The sequence below is a fragment of the Barbus barbus genome (assembly GCF_936440315.1).
Source record: "Barbus barbus genome assembly, chromosome: 12".
Classification (NCBI taxonomy): Eukaryota; Metazoa; Chordata; class Actinopteri; order Cypriniformes; family Cyprinidae; genus Barbus; species Barbus barbus.
The window spans coordinates 26,006,378-26,025,936 of NC_136740.1; the positions used below are offsets into that span (position 1 = coordinate 26,006,378).

General features: G+C 37.1%; 3 protein-coding genes across 6 annotated transcripts in view; 1 reads left to right on the plus strand and 2 right to left on the minus strand.

Annotated features, from left to right (window-relative positions):
- LOC306877772 (protein Aster-A-like) overlaps window positions 1-9,846 on the minus strand; it is a gene marked incomplete at its 5' end in the record, with an annotated part of 32,331 nt that extends 22,485 nt beyond the window's left edge. Inside the window, one exon of one of the 3 annotated variants that reach the window (XM_079429730.1) lies at window positions 9,248-9,846. In XM_079429730.1, coding sequence (XP_079285856.1) covers window positions 9,248-9,357 — 110 coding nt within the window. Of the gene's footprint in view, window positions 1-894; window positions 1,268-6,152; window positions 6,572-9,247 lie in introns of those variants that run through there. The other 2 variants (XM_079429729.1, XM_079429731.1) reach the window with 2 other exon arrangements.
- On the plus strand, window positions 6,147-16,936 carry LOC306877774 (sodium channel regulatory subunit beta-1-like). Its single transcript, XM_079429734.1, has 5 exons — window positions 6,147-7,140; window positions 14,749-14,915; window positions 15,042-15,276; window positions 15,364-15,523; window positions 15,633-16,936. Exons 2-5 carry the CDS (start codon window positions 14,787-14,789, stop codon window positions 15,676-15,678), a joined length of 570 nt encoding a protein of 189 aa, XP_079285860.1. The 5' UTR covers window positions 6,147-7,140; window positions 14,749-14,786; the 3' UTR covers window positions 15,679-16,936.
- LOC306877773 (apoptosis-associated speck-like protein containing a CARD) lies at window positions 16,266-17,973 on the minus strand. 2 transcript variants are annotated; one of them, XM_079429732.1, is made up of 3 exons: window positions 17,578-17,973; window positions 17,013-17,057; window positions 16,266-16,837 (listed from the first exon to the last, which is right to left on the minus strand). In XM_079429732.1, exons 1-3 carry the CDS (start codon window positions 17,846-17,848, stop codon window positions 16,578-16,580), a joined length of 576 nt encoding a protein of 191 aa, XP_079285858.1. In that variant the 5' UTR covers window positions 17,849-17,973; the 3' UTR covers window positions 16,266-16,577. The 2 variants fall into 2 exon arrangements, with proteins under 2 accessions (XP_079285858.1, XP_079285859.1); XM_079429733.1 differs by having other exon boundaries at window positions 17,013-17,054; window positions 17,578-17,936.
- Between the last annotated feature and the right edge of the window lie 1,586 nt (window positions 17,974-19,559).

A 19,559-nucleotide genomic window follows, 5' to 3' on the forward strand; every position in this document is an offset into this window, starting at 1 on the left:
AACACATTTCTTACTTCACTTGTTGGTCTAGTGGCTTAAAATGTGAAATGTAGCAACTAAAAGGAATGAGCAAGTATAGTCGCTTTTATATGTCAGCAAAACCAGTCACACAGATCATAGCAAAAGCGAAAGAGCAGTAAAACAGCATGCTTTTATTTACTTTTAGTCATTTAGCAGATGCTTTTATCCATTATTTAAATCCTCGCTTTACTCCAAATGCTCTTTCTATCAACTCACTCATTGATTCTCGACACATCACAAATCGGATAGGTGTTCTCAGCTCAATGAATCAAGGAGTTGTTGACTCGAGAACCGCTTGGGACGATTCAGTTAATTATGTGAACGAATCGTTCGGTCCGATTTGATGGACTGGTTCGATCGATTCATTCAAAAGATACGACTCAAATGAATCGGACATCGCTACAGCAAATGTCAACAGAATGAATGGGCGGTCTAATGCTAATGCTAAAGTTAAAAAATACTAATGCCGCGTGCTTCAGCGGCTGACATCTACACTGCGTAAACCAATGCAAATGTGCAAAAAATGCATGCATTTTTGTCATTTAAATAAAGTAAAGGCATAACGAATATGGGATTTGCATGCAGAACGTGCAAAAAGTAAAACTACAGCACGCGCCGATCTAATCCTCAGTGCTGAACGTGCATTTGTGCACACCGGGACAGATCACACACACAGAATGTCGATGTCATCAGTGCGATTTAGGGATGCAATCGCAGTTGCACGCGTGTTGACGCCTAAACGACCTACTACTGTACTGCGATGCAAGAACAACTGATAAAAGTGAACGGTTCAACAACAGTAGCATACGCGCTTGTAGAAACAACATTATTATGCATGCATTGCATAAAATAACTAACCCTTTTGCTACTTACTCGAACATGTCATTGGGTGTTTTCTCAGTTCAATGCGTGATGCCCACGTTTATTTTACAGTAGCCTCTCAATATGGCACTGCGCCGACACAACAGACGGTACATTCAGATTAACTAGCCGAACGCATTGGAGACACTGCGTCCTCTGTTCATCTGCAGCCCGTTCTAGTCCAACAGAACGCGATCGTTCAATATCCCCATCCCAAAAGAGGTACCGGACCCCCTGTAAAACGCAACGACCACAGCGGTCTCCACCATGAGCGCTCCGGCTATCCTAAAGCAACCTACACACTGAGTAAGAGAGGGAGGGGGAGGAGAAAAGATGATGTACTGTGTGGAGGAGGGCATCAACACTGTTTGAGGCAGTGGCCCTCTCTTTACCACCACACACCAGGGCCAGACTATAGGGGATTATGCTTAGAGTTGATGTGAAAGCACTTGAGTCAGTAAAACTTGATTGAAATGATTTGCTGATGGACTGGACGCCTGTAGCTGTTAAGGACACAAAGTTATTCAAATTAAGGGAATCAATCCCAGATTCAAAAACTGGAAACCTGCAGTCCCAGTTTGCATAGAGACCGTACAGTGCATAATAATCCTCAGAGGTCTAGCCATATCCATAATCTGTTTTCCTGGGAGAGGCTGCCATAATCTCAATAAGAAGGGTGATGGGAGACCAAGACATATAGACATACAAATACAGATTTGCATGTCAAAAGAACCCTCCAAGTTAGGATCCTAAATCATATGCAGCCATTATGGCAATGAATAAAGTAAATAAAATGTACCAATTTTGCTCTAAACATCTTTATTCATATTTAAAAAAGGGTTGAGGCAATGGGTCAGATTGAAAACATAATGCTGTATTTTCTGAAATATAAATAGTCTTTTTTTAATCATCTGTGCTGCGTTTTATTCCAAATAATATTCCAATAGACTGGTAGTTTCAGTAAATTTAAAGGATTTTTTGTGAGTGAGGGGAATTTAAATCGTACTGATTTTATATTATTTATGAATATAGTAAAAAAAAAAAAAAAAGATTGTAATAACGCAATTTTGACCCAATGCACTTTATATTTAGATGCAACTTATTTTCTGGAAAATACAGTACATTACAGTTGCAAGTCAATTATGTACGACAAGTGTTTTGTTGACCTCAGGAAATGGGACGATCAATGTCAATCTACCTTTCACTTCTGAGGTTGTAGTGGCATTGATCAAACACAGAAAATGCTATTCCTGTGCAATAATCCACTAGGATTGAGGTTTTGAAGCTCAAAGCAAGTCAATCTATTTCTGCAATCACATGTATCTGTAGGGAACAGAGCTTAAAATGTGTGCGATCTGAGAAATGCAGCACTAATCAAGCCTCCTAAAAGGATCTCAGGTTTATATATGGACATATGGCACACAGGACCACAAGTACATCATGGTCAAAAAGGCCAAAGCACCCCAAAGAGGCTTAGACAAATGAAATCTTCAGACTTAAGAAGCAACTGATGTAAACAGGGTGAACTACAGGCAAAGTGCATGGGTTGTACAGAGGTTTAAACAGGCAATTATAACCCTCTCTATTCATGCTATATTAGGAGGTGATAGATACAATTAAATAATTATAATACAGTTAATATTATTCACATTACATTGGAGCCTGGAACTGGGCTCTTGTCATTCAGATGCTGTGCAAACTTGCATGTCAGGAAATTGCATTGATTTTGGACAGATAAACAACCTACAGATGCTGCTAAACAAACAAGGCCCATTCTACAGTCAGCAAAAACGATTAATGCAAGTGAGCAATAAACAGGCTTTACCCTCTTGAACTTTATACTACACAGATCTGTCTACAAATAAAGGAAGGATGGATTCCTCAGATGTAAATGATTCATCCTGTAATACTCATTCGTGCATGTCTCTCATTCATTTCAAGGGTGATAATTCGTAGCCATAAAAATGCATTTTGTTTGTTTTCAGACTAACAAGGATTGTGTTCAGAGCTGCTACCTAATTGCAAGGTTTAAGGTTCTAGTAAGCTAATAAATAAATAAGCACTTGCTAAACAGTATCCAGATCCTTGTAAAACATCAGAATAGGCTCCAATTCCATGCTAGTCTTCGAAATGGCTGAGCAACAAAACAGAAAGAACTAGGTCAATGAAACCGGTTGGTAGATGAGAAGCACAAGGGCACAGCTGTTCATGTGGCGTGCATAAAACACCTTTCGCTCTCTAAGCTAGTCTTTTCACTGGCTGACAGTCTTCACTGCAGCATCAAAACAGTGGCTTCTGATTGGGCAGCAGTGACATCACCAGAAAAGGCGGAACACTCCCACTGGGTAATAGTGATGTCATGTGTACGAGAGCCAGACGGCTCAGATACAGCCCCACCTCCATCTCTCCACTGCCAAGAGCACTCGTCCTCTGTGGTCTCTTTTCTGTCACGCTATCATCTTTCCTGTTACTCAATGAAAAGGACTCAATAAACCTCACCTAATTACAGTGTTTCAAGACTCCCTGTTTAATTTGGTCCCTGGAAATATTTCTGGACAAATTTACTGTAATTATAACAAGCAATAAAGCACAGCGTTTATATGCATGTATGGAACTGTTACAGCAAGAGTTGGGCCATATTTCTAGTGTACACTGAATAAAGCCAGTTTACTAGGGAACACTTGCATTTTCTGGATCATGTCCAGAACCAGTACTTTCACTTTGAAAAGACGTGTTAGGTGAGAGGAGTTTCATCAAAGCTGACTAAAAGTGATCGAGGATGGATAATTTCGACGAACTTGATGAACCTGTGATATTTTCTTCAGGGCGAAAAATAAAAATAAAAGTGGAAACGTTTTCATTGATCCTTGCGAAAGCAAATCTACATTGTCATCCGAGGATATTACAAAGATTAATTGAGTGGTTTTTTTTTTAACTCTAAAACATGAAATGTGGAGTTATCTGCTTTTCCAAAAAAAAAACGACTGTTGGAGTTATCTGCTTTTGCTATAAAACAAACTTTTAATATGTAAAAAAAAAAAAAAAAACATGCTTTCAATGAACTTTAATTTTGTAAATTACCTGTATTTGTTAAAGTTATTATTACTTAATCAAAACAACCCCAACTGCAGTTTGATTGATATTACCTGCAATAAAAAAAGCGTGATTTCTGAAAAAATAAAAATGGAGTTATCGGTTTTTGCAAATGAACTCTTCATATATATATTATATACAAAGACAAAATTGCTCTGTTGGCTGTGGAGTCAAGACATTTACAAATATGATTAAAAGATGAATATGAAACAAAACTACAGAATGTCACATTTTATTATTAGCCGTTTCAACACATATATGTTTTACCAAATAAAAGGAACAGCACTTTTAGAGTTCATCCCACTCATTGATGTGAGCATAAGTATTGGGACAGTTGAACATAAGGCAGATATAAAAGAATAAAAGCTATTATTTAGTTGCAGATCCCTTGCGCACAATCACAGCAGTGAGTCTGTGACCCATAGACATCACCAGACTCTTGGTCGCATCCTTTGAAATGCTTTTCCCAGCCTTTAATGCTGCCAATTCCAGTTGTTGCTTGTTTTGGGGAGTTTCTGCCTTTACGGTGAAATTCATGTTCAATCGGCTTTAAATCTGGAGACTGACTTGGGCAATCTAAGACTTTCCATTTCTTTGCCCTTATAAATTCCTTGACTGAACTGTCAGGGTGTTTTGGGTCATTGTCCTGATGCAATATGAAGCACTTCCCAATGAATCTGGTGGCATTTTCTTGAATATTGGTAGGCAAGATGGTTTTGTACCCTTCCAAATTCATTCTGCTACTGTCATCATACATTAAGCCATCAGTAATGTTGAGAGGGCCTGTTCCAGAGGCAGCCATGCATGCCCATGCCATGACACCACCTCCACCATGCTTTACAGATGAGGCTGTATGCTTGGGATCATTTGCAGTTCCCTTTTTTCTCCACATTTTTGCTTTCCCATCACTTAGATAAAGGTTCATCTTTGTCTCATCGGTCCATAAACAGTTCCAAAACTCTTCTGGCTCACCTTTGTGCTTTTTTGCAAACTCTAATCTTGCCTTTCTATTTTTGGTGCTGGTCAGAGGTTTGCATCTTGCTGTGTAGCATCTGTAATTCTGTCAAAGTCTCCTGAGGACAGTAGATTGTCAGAGCATCACCCCAGCTTTCTGGAATTTGTTGGTGATTTTACAGACACATCTTTTAGGGTTCATTTTCACAGCTTTTATGATTTGTCTGTCATCAACTACTGTTGTTTTCTCAACCGATCAGGTAGTTGCTGGTTGTTTCCAGACTCTTGATTTCTCCATGCCCTTTGTTTTTGCTATAGCTCTAATTGACTTCCTCTTTTCTTTTAGCATCCAAATTGCTTGCTTTTCTCTCAAAGTCAGCTCCCTCATCTTCATCCTGGTTTGTGTGTGTCATCATTGAATGCAAGATTCAGAATCCAGAAGTAATGGATATAACTGATACGACACATTCCCTGCTTTTAATATCTGAAGAATTAATGCAACAGGACACAGCTGATCACTTAGAAAGACCTGTGAGGCAACTTTTCCAATACTTATGCTCACATCAGATAGAGGGATGAAACTCTAAAAGTGCTGAACTTCTTTGCTGGTAAAACATATATGTGTTGAATCACCCAATAATAAAATGTGACATTCTGTAGTTTTGTCTCATATTCATCTTTTAATCATATTTGTAAATGTCTTGACTCCACAGCCTGTGTTCAAGTATATGTTATTTTTAAACACTTAATTAAATTACCTGTATAATACTTCAGTTCATACTTAAAGAATTACTTATTTACTCGCACTGTGTGTGTGCCTTACTGTTACCATGTTTCTTGCCGTCTTTATAAATGCAACTGAGGAACAAGTCAAACCTATTTCCTGTGGTAAATGACAAATACGGTTGAGCTTAACTGCATTGCACTCTGAACAAATTCTGAATTTGACTCTGAAGGGAAGTGAAACAAAAACACCAAAAATTTAATAAAAAAAAAAAAAAAAACATGCCAACGAAGAAAAACAAGACAATGACTATCTATGGGAAATTTAATGCTAGTAAGCATGGGTCTTAAAACCAAAAACATCTCATGCCTAAGTGTTTCTCCACCTCTTCTCATTGCATCTGCACCTGCAGGAATATGGATGCACTTAAAAAAAATAAAAATAACGCAGCATAAGGAAGTGCTGCAGTCTGCATAAGCAAGAGGGGGAACACACTGACCTGCTGCTGTCACAATCTGAGTCCTTGCTGAGAAGGCTACGGATAGACCAGCGAGAGCGCCTGCTTGGAGAGGAGCTCCGTGACCATGAGTGGGATGGGGGTAGGAGAAGCACAGAAGGGCTGCCCTGCTCTTCCTCTTCTACATTAGAAACCATTGGAGGCGATGGAGATGCATGCAAGGGGCTTTGGCTCCTATCTCGTTTCCTTTGCACTTTATCCCAACGGTTCTTTGATATGTCCTCTTGAGGCACTTTGGCTCTTCTCTTCTCCCGGTTTCGGCTGCGAGAGTGGTACCGGTGTGGCCGTGGGCTTGGGGAGCAGGACCACGACTCCGTATCAGACGATGGTGGGAGAACATTGAGGATTGGAATGGAAATGGTCTCAGCTATGGTGATTTCAGGAGGTGGTGTCACAGCCATATTCTACAGACTTTCGTATATTACCGAGAACCTCTCTGCATCAGGATTGTCTAAGGCTGACAGTTTCATTGAGGACAAGTTTCATCACGCACAATCATTCGTTGAGAAATGCCAGATATTTCCTACTCTCTAATCTTCTACATGTGGACTGGAAATTCCACTAGAGTCCAAAATAAACATTCCATTATGGCAAAACAATCTGATGACATTTGGAAAAGTCTGCATCCATTACAACTCACTGTCCTGAAAGGTTCCTTCACAGCTGTACAGCATATATACGGCATAAACTCCTGCAGCAGGAACTCAAAAATGGGGTGGAGCCATCACTGAAATACAATTTACATAAAGGTGTGCAGCCATCACTTGTGCAGGTCATTTTCAGAGGAAAGAAAAACCCAGCATTTGAGCAGTCGAATTTGCTTGCAAATGTCAAATCCATCTTCTTCCTGTTTCTCTGTTGCTACTAAAGGTGTCCTTCAAAATAGTCTCTGCCCCCTTTTCTTCTACAAGCAGAGTTCACAAAAAATGCAGTTTTGCAATCCACCTCGTCATCACGATTCGCACATCAGGTATGATAAGATCATGTTGCTGAGGGGGGGGGAAAACTGTATTTGTTTTTAACTTATTCAAGCCACAGACTAAAAAAGCTCCTTTATATTGTAACCAAAACATATCTTCACAGATCATTTGTATAATATTATGGTTTTACAGGGACGCGCATAAAGTATTACCATCATTTAACACTCATTTTAACAGTGAGTCACAGTTATATATTTTTTTTAAATGGCCAAATGTGGAAGGGATTTAAAGATTCGAAACGAAATGCATATATATTTAGGAAATGTAAATAACAACTTATACTGTATATGAACACTAACATTCAAAAGTTTAAGGTCGGTAAGATTTTTGGATGTTTTTGAAAGTTTCTTATACTCACCAAGGCTGCATTATTGCTTGGTCAAAAAATGTAAATGAAAATTATTATTGTGAAATCATTCTAATATGCTGCTGTGGTGTAAATGAAACATTTGTTATTAACCAAAGAAAAACAAAAACACAGTTAAAGCTGTTGAGCTGCTTCGGTTTTTGTGGAAACCGTGATTCTTTGATGAACAGAAAGTTCAAAAAAGCAGTTATTCAAAATAGAAATGTTTTGTGACATTAAATGTCTTGAAAAAAATTCTTACTGACCCCAAACTTTCAATGGTCATTGGGTTACACCCCTAATATATTTCCAAATAATTATAAAAACATTTATAAAAAACAATGTAAGAGCTGACAACGTTTGCTACTGAATGAAAAGTCTTGTTGGACAATATCCTCCCATATTCTTATGGTATTACTCCTCTAAATGAGATCATGACTGACAAGCAGATTCAAAGCAACACAAACAAAATCATACAACAACACCAACCTGCATACCCGGCTAACTGGTGTTTAAAGCGGTTATTAATGTATGGGTGGAGTAACCGTTGCATGATTACAGCATAATGCAACCGTCACTCTGTGATTGTTTATCATTTGTCCCCGGAAAGCTTTGAGAAACACCCCTAGTTATAGATGAGAATACAAGCTAAAAGTACTTAAACTGTTAACATGAAACTCTATCAAAAAAAAAAGGTGAACCAAAACTTGCAGAGTTAGCGCGATTACAATCCAAAACAAAAAATCCACTGAACCTCAAGCTACTGCCTTTGATTTAACTTGAGTGTAAAACATCAACAGCTTAATCTAATAGAAAACAATGAAATACTCTGTACGCTGCTTTACCTATTATTGTATTATTAGATTTGATCATGTTGCTGAACTTCCTCCAAAGGGAACATGACAGTTTGAAAAGCGATGGAAATGCACATGCAAACCTGTTTTCTTTTCTCACCTTACTATCAGCTTTGCATGTTTTACACTGGAACATTTGTGCACATTGTGTAGTGTTTACTGTGGTTAAAGAAGACAAGGGTCCCACAATTAAGCACAGTTTTTCCTGTCAGTGTTACCACAAGCTGGTGAGCCGTGCTGAAACAAATCAACCACCATAATACTCAAGCTACACAGTGTGTCCTCTTTATTGTTCACTTTCTTTCAGAGTAAAGATGCCTTCCTGAACTCAAAGAAACTACCATAAGAATCAAGCAAAATAAAGAACCACTTTCAAGATTACAAATTAAAAAGCATGACCCAAAATAGTGCTAACACACTCTTATCACACCAAGAGATAGACAAACATAGACAAATCAGCAGTCATCAATCCTGACCTGTTAAACTGTTGAGAAATTATGCAGAACTTCCTGATGTTTGGGAAATTAATACAAATTCCTGTGAAAACCTCCAACTGAACTGTTCACAAAGGCTTCAGAACAAGACTGACAGCCGTTTATCAAAGGCAGGGACAAGATCTTCCACTTTATTTACTTTCCTGTTTGAACAAGCTAAATCATGTCTTGGTTTTGTTTGAACAAATCAAACTAGGGCTATTAACACTTTCATTTGCACACACAATAAGCATAAAAACCACCAGTGTGATAAATAAAAACGTTTTTATGATCAAGTCAAACTTCAGCTGAATGAAGGACATCAATGACAGATACTTTATGAACTTAAAAAGTCTAATTTAATAATAAGAATAAAGAAAAACAATAAAATAATAAACAAACCAATAATAATAATAAGTCCTACCTCCCATTGGACGAATTACCCCCATTGTTTTTTTCCTGTTCGGCCTCATACACCAAACGGGCGACAGTACGAGGAGTGATGTTAAAATCCACTTTCTCGCAGGAACACATCAGCACCCCAAATTTAGCCGGCAAGCTAACCAAAAAGGTAGCTTTCGTCGCCAGTTTTCAAGTTTAGCCACTGTTTTCTAATTATTTATTAATGTTTAACTATTTCGAGTCTACATACGCTGGAAAATGCGTAAATGTCAAATCACACTTCAGTAAATAAACCATGTCAGGCGTTAGCAGTGCTAAAGAACCGGTCAGCTGTAAGTTACTATTCAGACAGTTGAGGCGAATACTAGAAGCTAGTTGCTAGCATGCTAATGATACCGGTGGGAGAGAAAACGGTCCTCTGTTTACTTTTTCTCATCCGTGATTTCGCCTTTGCACCGTTCCGAAACCCTAGTCACAGGACTAGCACTACTAGTAGTTTGTTCTATATAAATATGCCTCATTAAATTAAGTAGCTATTATAAGTATACCAAATTTGTCCAAGTTTAAATGCTACGCGAAGAGATAGAGCTCGGTTTCCAATGCGACGGGCAAAAAGTTGTCAGGGTATATTCAAACTCCAAGACAAATTTATTCACACTTTAATGAATACGTAATTAAAGTCTGAACATATATGACGAGAAAAACATATACGGACATCGTTGATATTAAAACACAGCTCAAAGCGGAAAAAATTAATGAATGGAAATTATACTGAATTATTTACACCCCCGCCCGGTTTACATTATGGTACAGTCGAGCGAGAATCCATTAAACGACTCTACAGCGTGCGCAGAAAAAAATAACTGCGTTGTGTACTAACATGCCTGTCCACAAACAATTCATCTTAAACAGCAATAAAGTGCTTAAAATTACAGAAATATAAGAATAGTATATATGGAATATCTAAATATAGTTTATGTTCATATTACCAAGCAATAATAAAGCATGACAAGTCACCAAAACCCAATACATATAGACTTAGATTATTATACACTGAAGATACATATAAATTAGATATAATCCTCAAATTTATTTCTACATCATTACTTGCTTACTGCGCCCTCTTGATGATATTAAATGTAGCTGAACTCAAAATAGAGGAGGGATACTTTAATAATATGGGAGTCCAACAATTAGTTTGAAACATTTAGATTGGTTAATAATATAATATTAGATAAAGCTGCTTACCTTGAATGCTTGTTTCAATGCTTTTCATAATCATTATTCTATCAAGCAATGAGAGATGCGTTTGGAATCGGTATTTTCTCGTCCGTTTCTCGCCAAGAATAGAGTCACCTTGCTTTCAGAGGGATAAAGAATAACACACACTTTATTGGCCATTCATCTCACAGTCTTACCTTATGATTATAGTTCATTCTAAATTGCATTAAACAATGCGTAGCCTACTTCAGAAATGTAAAACCACCGAGCTAAATATTAACCGTTATGTATGTTATCATGTGGAAAGCATTAAGCTATAGATTATTTAATGTATAGAGTATGCAATGTAAACAGACTGTAATATGTTGTACTGTCTCTACAGCTTTTCTTGTCAATCAGGTTTCGTTTATTAAAAATACGAAGTAGCCTTGACTCACCTCTTAAATCGATTCTGACAGGGTTTCAGCACGTGTTCTCTCTCTAGTGCCAGTGACTCGTCTGATTTTATGAGTTATGTTGGAGTAGCGGAGAGATTGCATGGGGTTGTGTTGCTGTACGTCTGCTGGCACTGGATGGGCATCTGGAAACCGGAGCGGTGCTAAATATAAAAGTTCACCAGCTCGTCGTTAAGGAAATCAAGTGGGACGCTTTGTGTACTGGCTGCTTGTTTTGGGAGGGTGGTCTGACGTTTGGGGGGCCAAAACAACAACCTTCACTCCTTAGAAGTTTATCAGCTACTCAGTAAACCCCTGATGCAATCTGACATATGAGATGTCAGTGTAAATATACTTTACCTTAACACAGTCTACATGATCTGAAGGACAATGTTTTGACAAAAAAAATGCCTATTTATTAAGCATTTGGCATGATATTAAGCATGTGAGAACACATTTTTTTATTTATAGGCTATTATATTTTAGGCTAGTGGAATTATCCAAAATATTTTGTTAACCTTGCTCACCAATGAAACGCCCTTGTGCTCAAGACTAAGTAAACTGACACTGAACATCAGTGCCATGAAAAGAAAACAGCTGTGTGAACCCAAATAAAGCTGTTTCAGCACATAAACACAATTTAGCAACTAAACTTTAAAGCTGTGCACATTTGAAAACTTCCACAATTTCAAAGTCGTACTTTGTTTTAGACATTTTGAATTTTTTTCTAAAGATTGCAATCAAGACTTTATCTTCAGTGATGTCACACATTGTGAGGTGTTAGCAAAATTGTGCTTATTTATTAGCTATATAGCCTACCGTACAAAAAAACTACTACAGCTAGTTCATATGTATCATGTTCATTCCTTAAATCTAACTAAAAATATAAAGATGTTTTCTGAGAATGTTGACATTAGGAAAGGAGGCCTGTGCTCATTTGATATGGCAAGCCATTTCAACATGTATTCCTTGGTCACTGTTACTACATATTTTTAAATCATAAATAAATTCTCTCTCTTTTGACCAGACGATACACCTAGCCTACCTCACGATTCGATACTATCACAATACTTGCCGATACGATATATATTGCGATTTTTTTAAAGAATTCCGATTCTACAAGTATTGCGATTCGATATTGCTGTGTTGCCATTTTTATTTTTTGTTTTTAACTCTAGACCATGGGAAAAAGTTGAATGATACACTTAATATACAGACTGTCACAATTTAAAAACAAAAAAACACATCTTAGCAGTCATTTTTCCTGTTTTATTTCAGTTTTCAGTAAACATAAACAAACAGCCACAAAAAGTCCAATAGAAAAATACTTTTTGAAATAAAGTGCCCATCAAACTAGTTCCATTGATACAATCAAATAAAATGAAGAGTCTGTGAAAGCATCAAACTTAACTCGAAAGCCATTCTTTTAAATACTGGACTGCGTTAAATAAAATATATAAGCCCTGGCCCACTTACCATATTATATATAATTTGTTAAAAAAAACAAAAACAAAGCAAATTTATTTAAGTTAAGACTGTTAAGAATATGATTAATACTGAATAAACAGCCTATAAAGGTAAGGCTATTAAATAGCAGTCCCAAGCTAGATTTTGTTAATACAATTAAGTTGGTTTGTGCCACCACAGTCATTAAATGACTCAAAGTGAAAATAACATGGTATTTTTGGGTTATGGAAACAGCATGGTGAATATACAATACTAACATGAACTGTTAATGAAATGTGGAAACTGCTCCTGAATAGAATGAATATCATACCTTCATGCAAATCCTTCCCAGCTAACACACGCATGTGATTTGTCGGTAGGCCTACTGTACTTTAATTTCACGCGTTGCACGCTCGTAGTTTCTGCGCTTTAGTGAAGTGATATACAGCGCGCTACGAACACGGTATCTGTTCTTTTGTCTGAGGTGAGAGACTTTTTATTTCGTAACAAGTTAAAGAAATAACGATAGAATAATGACACTGGCATTAAGCCTGTCAACATCTCATCTGACCGCAGATACTGAATCTGGACAGCAACCGCTTTCATGCACGTCTGAAAAATCGCGATAATCGTGAGTGAATCGATTTTTTTGTCCCAGTATTAATTGGAATACATTCTAATCAAAAGTGAATATTTGATAGGCTACCTGAACACAGATCTCCATAGAATTCAATGGGGACAAAAGCAATTAATTAATAATAACCAATAGGCCTACTGTCACTGTTGTTGGGATAGTGATTAGCAAGGAATTGAATTGACTGGAATTGAAGGAATTTAATAACTATTGGATTATTTCTAGTACAAGTAGGCAACTAAAAATCATAAAATATGCAATAGTTTAAGGGAACAAATGTTAAAACGGAGTGCCACGTGATTATTATTAGGGGATCTTATAGCAACTGCATGCCGCTCTGAATCTGACTTCTCAAATTGCGCGTTGAGTTGCAAGCACAAGGATTCACACAGTCTATACTTAGCTCTCCTAAACGTCAAAGTCTGCGGTAAGACACGAGCTGTTTTAGGGACGTGATATTATTTGAAAACTTTGAACGCATTCCTTTAAATCTGTTGAACGCTGAAGGATTGTGTTTAAATGTATGTTTTTAGGAAAATCAATTGAAGAGCGCAAATGCGATGTGTTTTGGATTTAAAATAAGAAGAACTGAGACTGTTATGGCCCAGTAATGTTTATGAAATTGTTATAATAAGAGAAACGTGGAACACGCTATTTCGAGGAAGCGATTTATTAATGCATCGGTTCATACAACTGTGTGAACTGTGAAAATGGCACTGGGAATGGTTTCATTTTTGGCTCTCTGCATCTTTTATACTCAAGGTACGTTATAACACGCTAATGGGAAATTATTTCAAAAGATAAAATGACTTAGAGGACATTATATATTTAGAGTAAAATTATCGAGTCATCAGATGATTCTTATTTGTCATAAGCTGCATTAACATGAAGTCTTCTGCTGCTGCAAGTAGGCTATTACATGTAACATCCTGTGCATTTATCTGTAGTTTTATTGATCAGAAATGTCACATTTGTCAATATTTATATTGCAGATGCATGATAAGCAAAGAAGGAAAATCGTTTATAAAAACCATATTAGACTTTTGCACTTTTTTCTCAGCAGATCATCTAAAAAGTGGGTAACACTTTAGTTTAGCGACCAATTCTCACTCTTAACTGCTTATTAGCATGCATATTACTTACATATTGGCTGTTTTTTAATACTTAGGAAGCACATATTAATGCCTGATTCTGCATGACCATATTTTAGATTCCTTAATCCTACCCCATACCTAAATTTAACTACTTTACTAACTATTAATATGCAGCAAATTATACATTTATTGAGGCCCACTATCATAGTTGATAGTGAGATTTGGCCCCCAAACTACAGTGTGACCAAAAAGGGACCCACTGCCATATCAGTTCATTGCTTAATGCATCTGAATTATAATAATCTCGCATCTCTTTTAGTGCTGTCAAATGATTAATCGCATCCAAAATAAAAGTTTTTGTTTACATAATATATGTGTGTACTGTTTATACTTATGTAGGCTATATGTAAAGACACACACACATACAGCATATATTTTGAAAATATTTAAATGTATTTACGTGTATATATTTATATTCATATAAATTATATCGCATATAAACATAACATATTTTTCTTAAATATATACACACACACGTGTCTTTATATATACATAATAAATATACACAGTACACACACATATTATGTAAACAAAAACTTTTATTTTGGATGCGATTAATTGTTTGACAGCACTAATCTCTTTTTATTGCTTGTTATTTATTATTGAGATATCTATTTGTCTCAATATGTCTCAGTGCCACAGGGCCAAACTGGATGTGCAGAAGTAGACTCCATGACAGAAGCTGTGGCCGGCGAAGGCTTTCTGTTGGGTTGCATTTCGTGCAAAAGGAGAGAAGAAGTGCCTGGTTCTGCTATTGTTGATTGGCACTACAAAGCAGCTGGAACTGAGGAGTTTATCCATGTTAGTAGAGTGATCCTTTGGATCAGAAAGCCTCAGCTTGATGCATATATGACTTTTCACGCTTGAAATTGTTGAAAAGATTTTTAAAGACCTATTTTATTTTAGTAATATTTCTATCCCTCTCAGATTTTTCAGTATGACTATAACCCCACCATTCTTGATGAAAACTTTGAGGGAAGACTAGAGTGGCAAGGAACTATGGGGACAAAGGATGTGCAAACTGGTTCTGTCTTTATTCACAATGTCACATATAATGACACTGGGACTTACCTCTGTACCTTCCACCGTACGCTGTACTTTCCTCTGGATGAGGAACATGTGGTAATAAGTAAAGAGGTGGAACTCACAGTTGTGGAAAAAGGTGAGATCCATTTAAGACTCTTTTACAAATGATGGATTTGCGTCATGTAACCTGAATATCTGATATTTGTTGTTGTTACTCCCCAAGCAAACCCTGAGCTGACGGCTGTGATCTCTGAGATTATGATGTACGTGTTGATCGTAGTTCTGCAGCTGTGGATGATTGGAGTGCTGATTTACTGCTATAGGAAGATCTACGCTGAGAACGAAGCTCGAGAGGCCAGGAAAGCTGCACGCTCTCAAAGCAAGTAAGGCTCACTTTCTTTGGACAAGGCTCACTTTTGTGTTGTATAAACTAAACGTTACTTTATACCTTTCTGATTCAAAATGTCTTGTTTTCATCTTGTGTTTTTACAGGCTCGTTAAGTTGAAAGACCCTTGTGATGGCATTAATTTGGAATAACTACAGTTTTGGTTAGTAGGCTTATTATTTTCAGTGAAAAGAGGTTAGGAATACTAAATTATTGCTAATATATTTGATACATATAGGAATAGTTCAAAGACAAAAATTTCCCAATGATGCATTTATTACAAACATCAAGGCATGTGGATTATTGTGATGTTTTTATCAACTGTTTTATACTCTCATTCCCAACGGCACCCATTCACTGTAGAGGATCCATTGGTGAGCAGGTGATGCTAAATTTCTCTAAATCTGTTTTGAAGAAACAAATTCAGAAAATTTTAAGCAAGTTTTCATTTTTTGGTAAACTATTCCTTTAATAATGAGGATGAGGAGGAGGACTAGTCTTGCAGCCAATATAAACCTCTGTATATTTCTAGGGACACTTCTACAGTAGTACAGCATTGCATTGACTAAGCTAAAGCAGAATGATTAAGTGACAGCAATAAAAACAAATACAATATTTTATAAATAAGACATTATATGCAAAGTTGGATCAGGAATATAAAGAGTCTGAATAAATAGACATTTTAACTGCGAATTACATCAGTCTGAAGAAACTTTGAAGAAAAGAAAAAAAAAACATCTGGTTTCTCGATTTGCTTGTTTATTGATTGGTGATAAAAAAAAGATACGTTAACAAAGACCATTTTTTCAAGATATTGGACAAGTTTTTAATATGTTCAGTTAGCAAGCAAGATTTTGGATGCACCTGATTGTGTGACAGTTTGTCTGCTTGGAGAAAAAGTAGGGGAAACAACTTTCAAACGATGGCAAGTTCTAATGTTTAAGCAACATTTGTTTGCTGTTATTAAAAAATTGAAGTTTCTTGACATTGTTACCTATACTAATTAGACAAGTAAATAAAAAACATTAAATGTAAAAATATCAAGGCTTTTTCACTGACTCTCCAGTTCTTCAGTCAACATAGGCTCAACTTCCTTGAGAGCTTTGTATAAGGCATCTTTCCCTTTAGAGCCAGCAGATTTAATCGGGCCCATAAATAACTTTCTCATCTTTTCTTGTGAGGTTCTCTCAACAATGATGGTACTGTAATTCTCATCTGTGATGACTCTCATCTGAAGAAGTTCATCTAGGATAGCGTCTACATTATTCACTCGGCTTATCAGCTTTGTCCGATTCCTATCGACGAATTGCTCTATGAAAGAGATGAAAACAAGCATGTGGTTGGATTGTGAGTTCATATTGATCAGTGCTGTATTGTGATTATTGGGTTTTAAATAAACGCTCTCATACCAAACAGTGAAGAGATGTGAAACTTATTTTCTAAATAAATGCCATTTAAAAACACACCTGCAGTTACACATACTCACCCGCAGATAGAGCGCTTGCACCTGCTGAAGGAACAAGTGGAGCTGCTGAAAAACATATTAAAGTTAATGATTATCTCACAGTAAATCTCCACGTTGCATGTATATGGAGTATAGTTAATTATTATTACCGATCATGTAACTGGCCTTTCCCTGTGCTTAATATTATTGTTAACCTCTTAAAACGATTGCAGTCAACTGGCGAAGGAAACTGAAAGTGAAATCGAGTTGAACTCAAGAGTGTAGCCTAATTTGAAATAGTAAACGAAAAAAAATATGATTTTTCTACACGATTATTATAGTACTCTGAGGAATAATTATTTGCAAAAACAAAAAGTGCAATTCACATTAAAATTATTTTAAATGGAACCGCTTGTAAATAACTGATTCTCGGTTCTCAACTAGATATTTGTTATTAACTTTTTTTTTAACTTTTTTTTTTTAAATGCAACAATTAACATAGCTAAACAGCGTTTACTAAAGTGAAAGAGGACGTCTACCTAGTAGGCTACTTTACTCCTTGAGAATTCAGTTTTGTATTTGAATTATTTTATAATAGTTTCCTTACATTTTCCCACGTTCTCGTTGAGCTCCGTGGCTTGTTCATTACAGCCAATAGCCTGTAAAATCTCGATCGTTACAGAAACAGCACCAGTCGTCGTGAAAGTGTTCACCATTAAATCGGCGAGAGCTATCGAATCTTCAACCTCTTCGATCTGAGCTCGTCGCACGCGCGGCTCTGTCCTCCGGTCGCACAATTTGCTTTTAAACTTCCTCTGTTCGTCCTTCCCCAGATCATCAAAAATATCTTGCAGGTGATCCTTAATAGTTTTCGCCATAGTTCCTCAGTTCAATAAAAGCTGCTGAGGAGGATGAACTGCTGACAGACAGATGATCTACAGTTGGTGGTGTGTCTTTAGACTTCCTGTGAACATTTCCAGCCCCAAATACAGGCCAGTTTCTTGTAAACGCTAGGGTGCTCGAAAGTCTAGCCTACTTTGGTGTTCAGCTGCTTTTCTGAAAGCATTAGAGGCAATCCATGTTATCTACAGTTTTCTAGATAACACTTTACAACAAGGTTCATTATTTAACATAGTCTACATAATGTTTACTTCTACAGCATTTATTAATCTTAGTTAATGTTAAATTCAGCATTTACTAATGCATTATTAAAATCACAAATTGTGTTTGTTAACATTAGTTAATGCACTGTGAACTAACAATGAACAACTTTCTTTTTAGCTAACTATCATTAACAAAGACGAATCAGTAATAAATGTATTGTTCATGTTAGTTACTACATTAATGTTAACATGACACATTGTAAAGTGTTAGGCCTACTGTTTTCTAATCTAATACATGCACTATTAATACATGATCCTAAATAAATTAATAAACAAACAAACCTAGAAATATGATTAAATGAAACAAAAAATAACAAACACATGCATAGGCATCCCTATAAGTTCTTCTACAAGGTCCTGTGGAGCTCACGTGATCTCCTGAAATCAGTTTTAGTTTCACACATTGTTAGTTGGAAAAAATGAGTCGAGTCGGCTTTACTTTCTCAATCCTGAATCAGTCAAACACTTCACATGCAGCATTTTTTGTAAGACGGTGCCTCGTAAGGAAACTAGTTTTAGACTGGTTTTCAAGGTATTGTAATATCTAATAAAAGTGTACATGTGCTATCATTATTATTATTATTATCCAATGCAAAGACTTCAGTATAGCTGTAGCTGTTATAAAAAGGAAGGTTAGGAACTAGCTTTTTTCACTCAACACATTATACACAAATTTTTAGAGGATGTGTTGTAATTTATGCCGGTGGCATTTTAAGGTCTTTCACGAGTTCACACTTACATATAATTTGAAGGGGTAAGTTTAATGCGTATTTGGCGTGCTGTCCGGGGGGAGGGCTCCGAGCTCGGAGTTCGGCCCGAACCCAGAGTACTCCCCCCCTATGTAAGTGCTTAGGACTAGAAGCGTGGAGAAGGGGTGGTGGAGGGGTGCTGCAAACTGTCAATGGAATGAGGTGAGACTGCTGAGTGTATATATACCTCTTACCATTGATTGCTGAGTGCTCTCCACTTGTGTTAATTATCTGAACGAGCTCCTCCCGAACTTTGTTAATAAAACATCATTTCACGAGTTCACACTTACATATAATTTGAAGGGGTAAGTTTAATGCGTATTTGGCGTGCTGTCCGGGGGGAGGGCTCCGAGCTCGGAGTTCGGCCCGAACCCAGAGTACTCCCCCCAAAAGGCTAAACGGCAGAGGACAGCCGCCGAACAAAAACCCCCCCAAATGAGTGCCGAGTTTGGCGGGCTGGTATCTCGAGAAAGGGTCTGGATGTTTGCCCAGGGGGGCCCGTGATGGTGGCTCACTGTGCCTGGACTGACGGGCCCTGCTGGCCTGCAACGGGGAGCAGTTGTAATTTGGAGCGACCGTTCGGGAGAGTTTGCGCCTTCTTTCTCCGCTGTGAGACCAATGCTCGCTGGACAGAAAGAGGAAACAGGAAAAATGAGAGCTTGACCGGGAGATTTTCT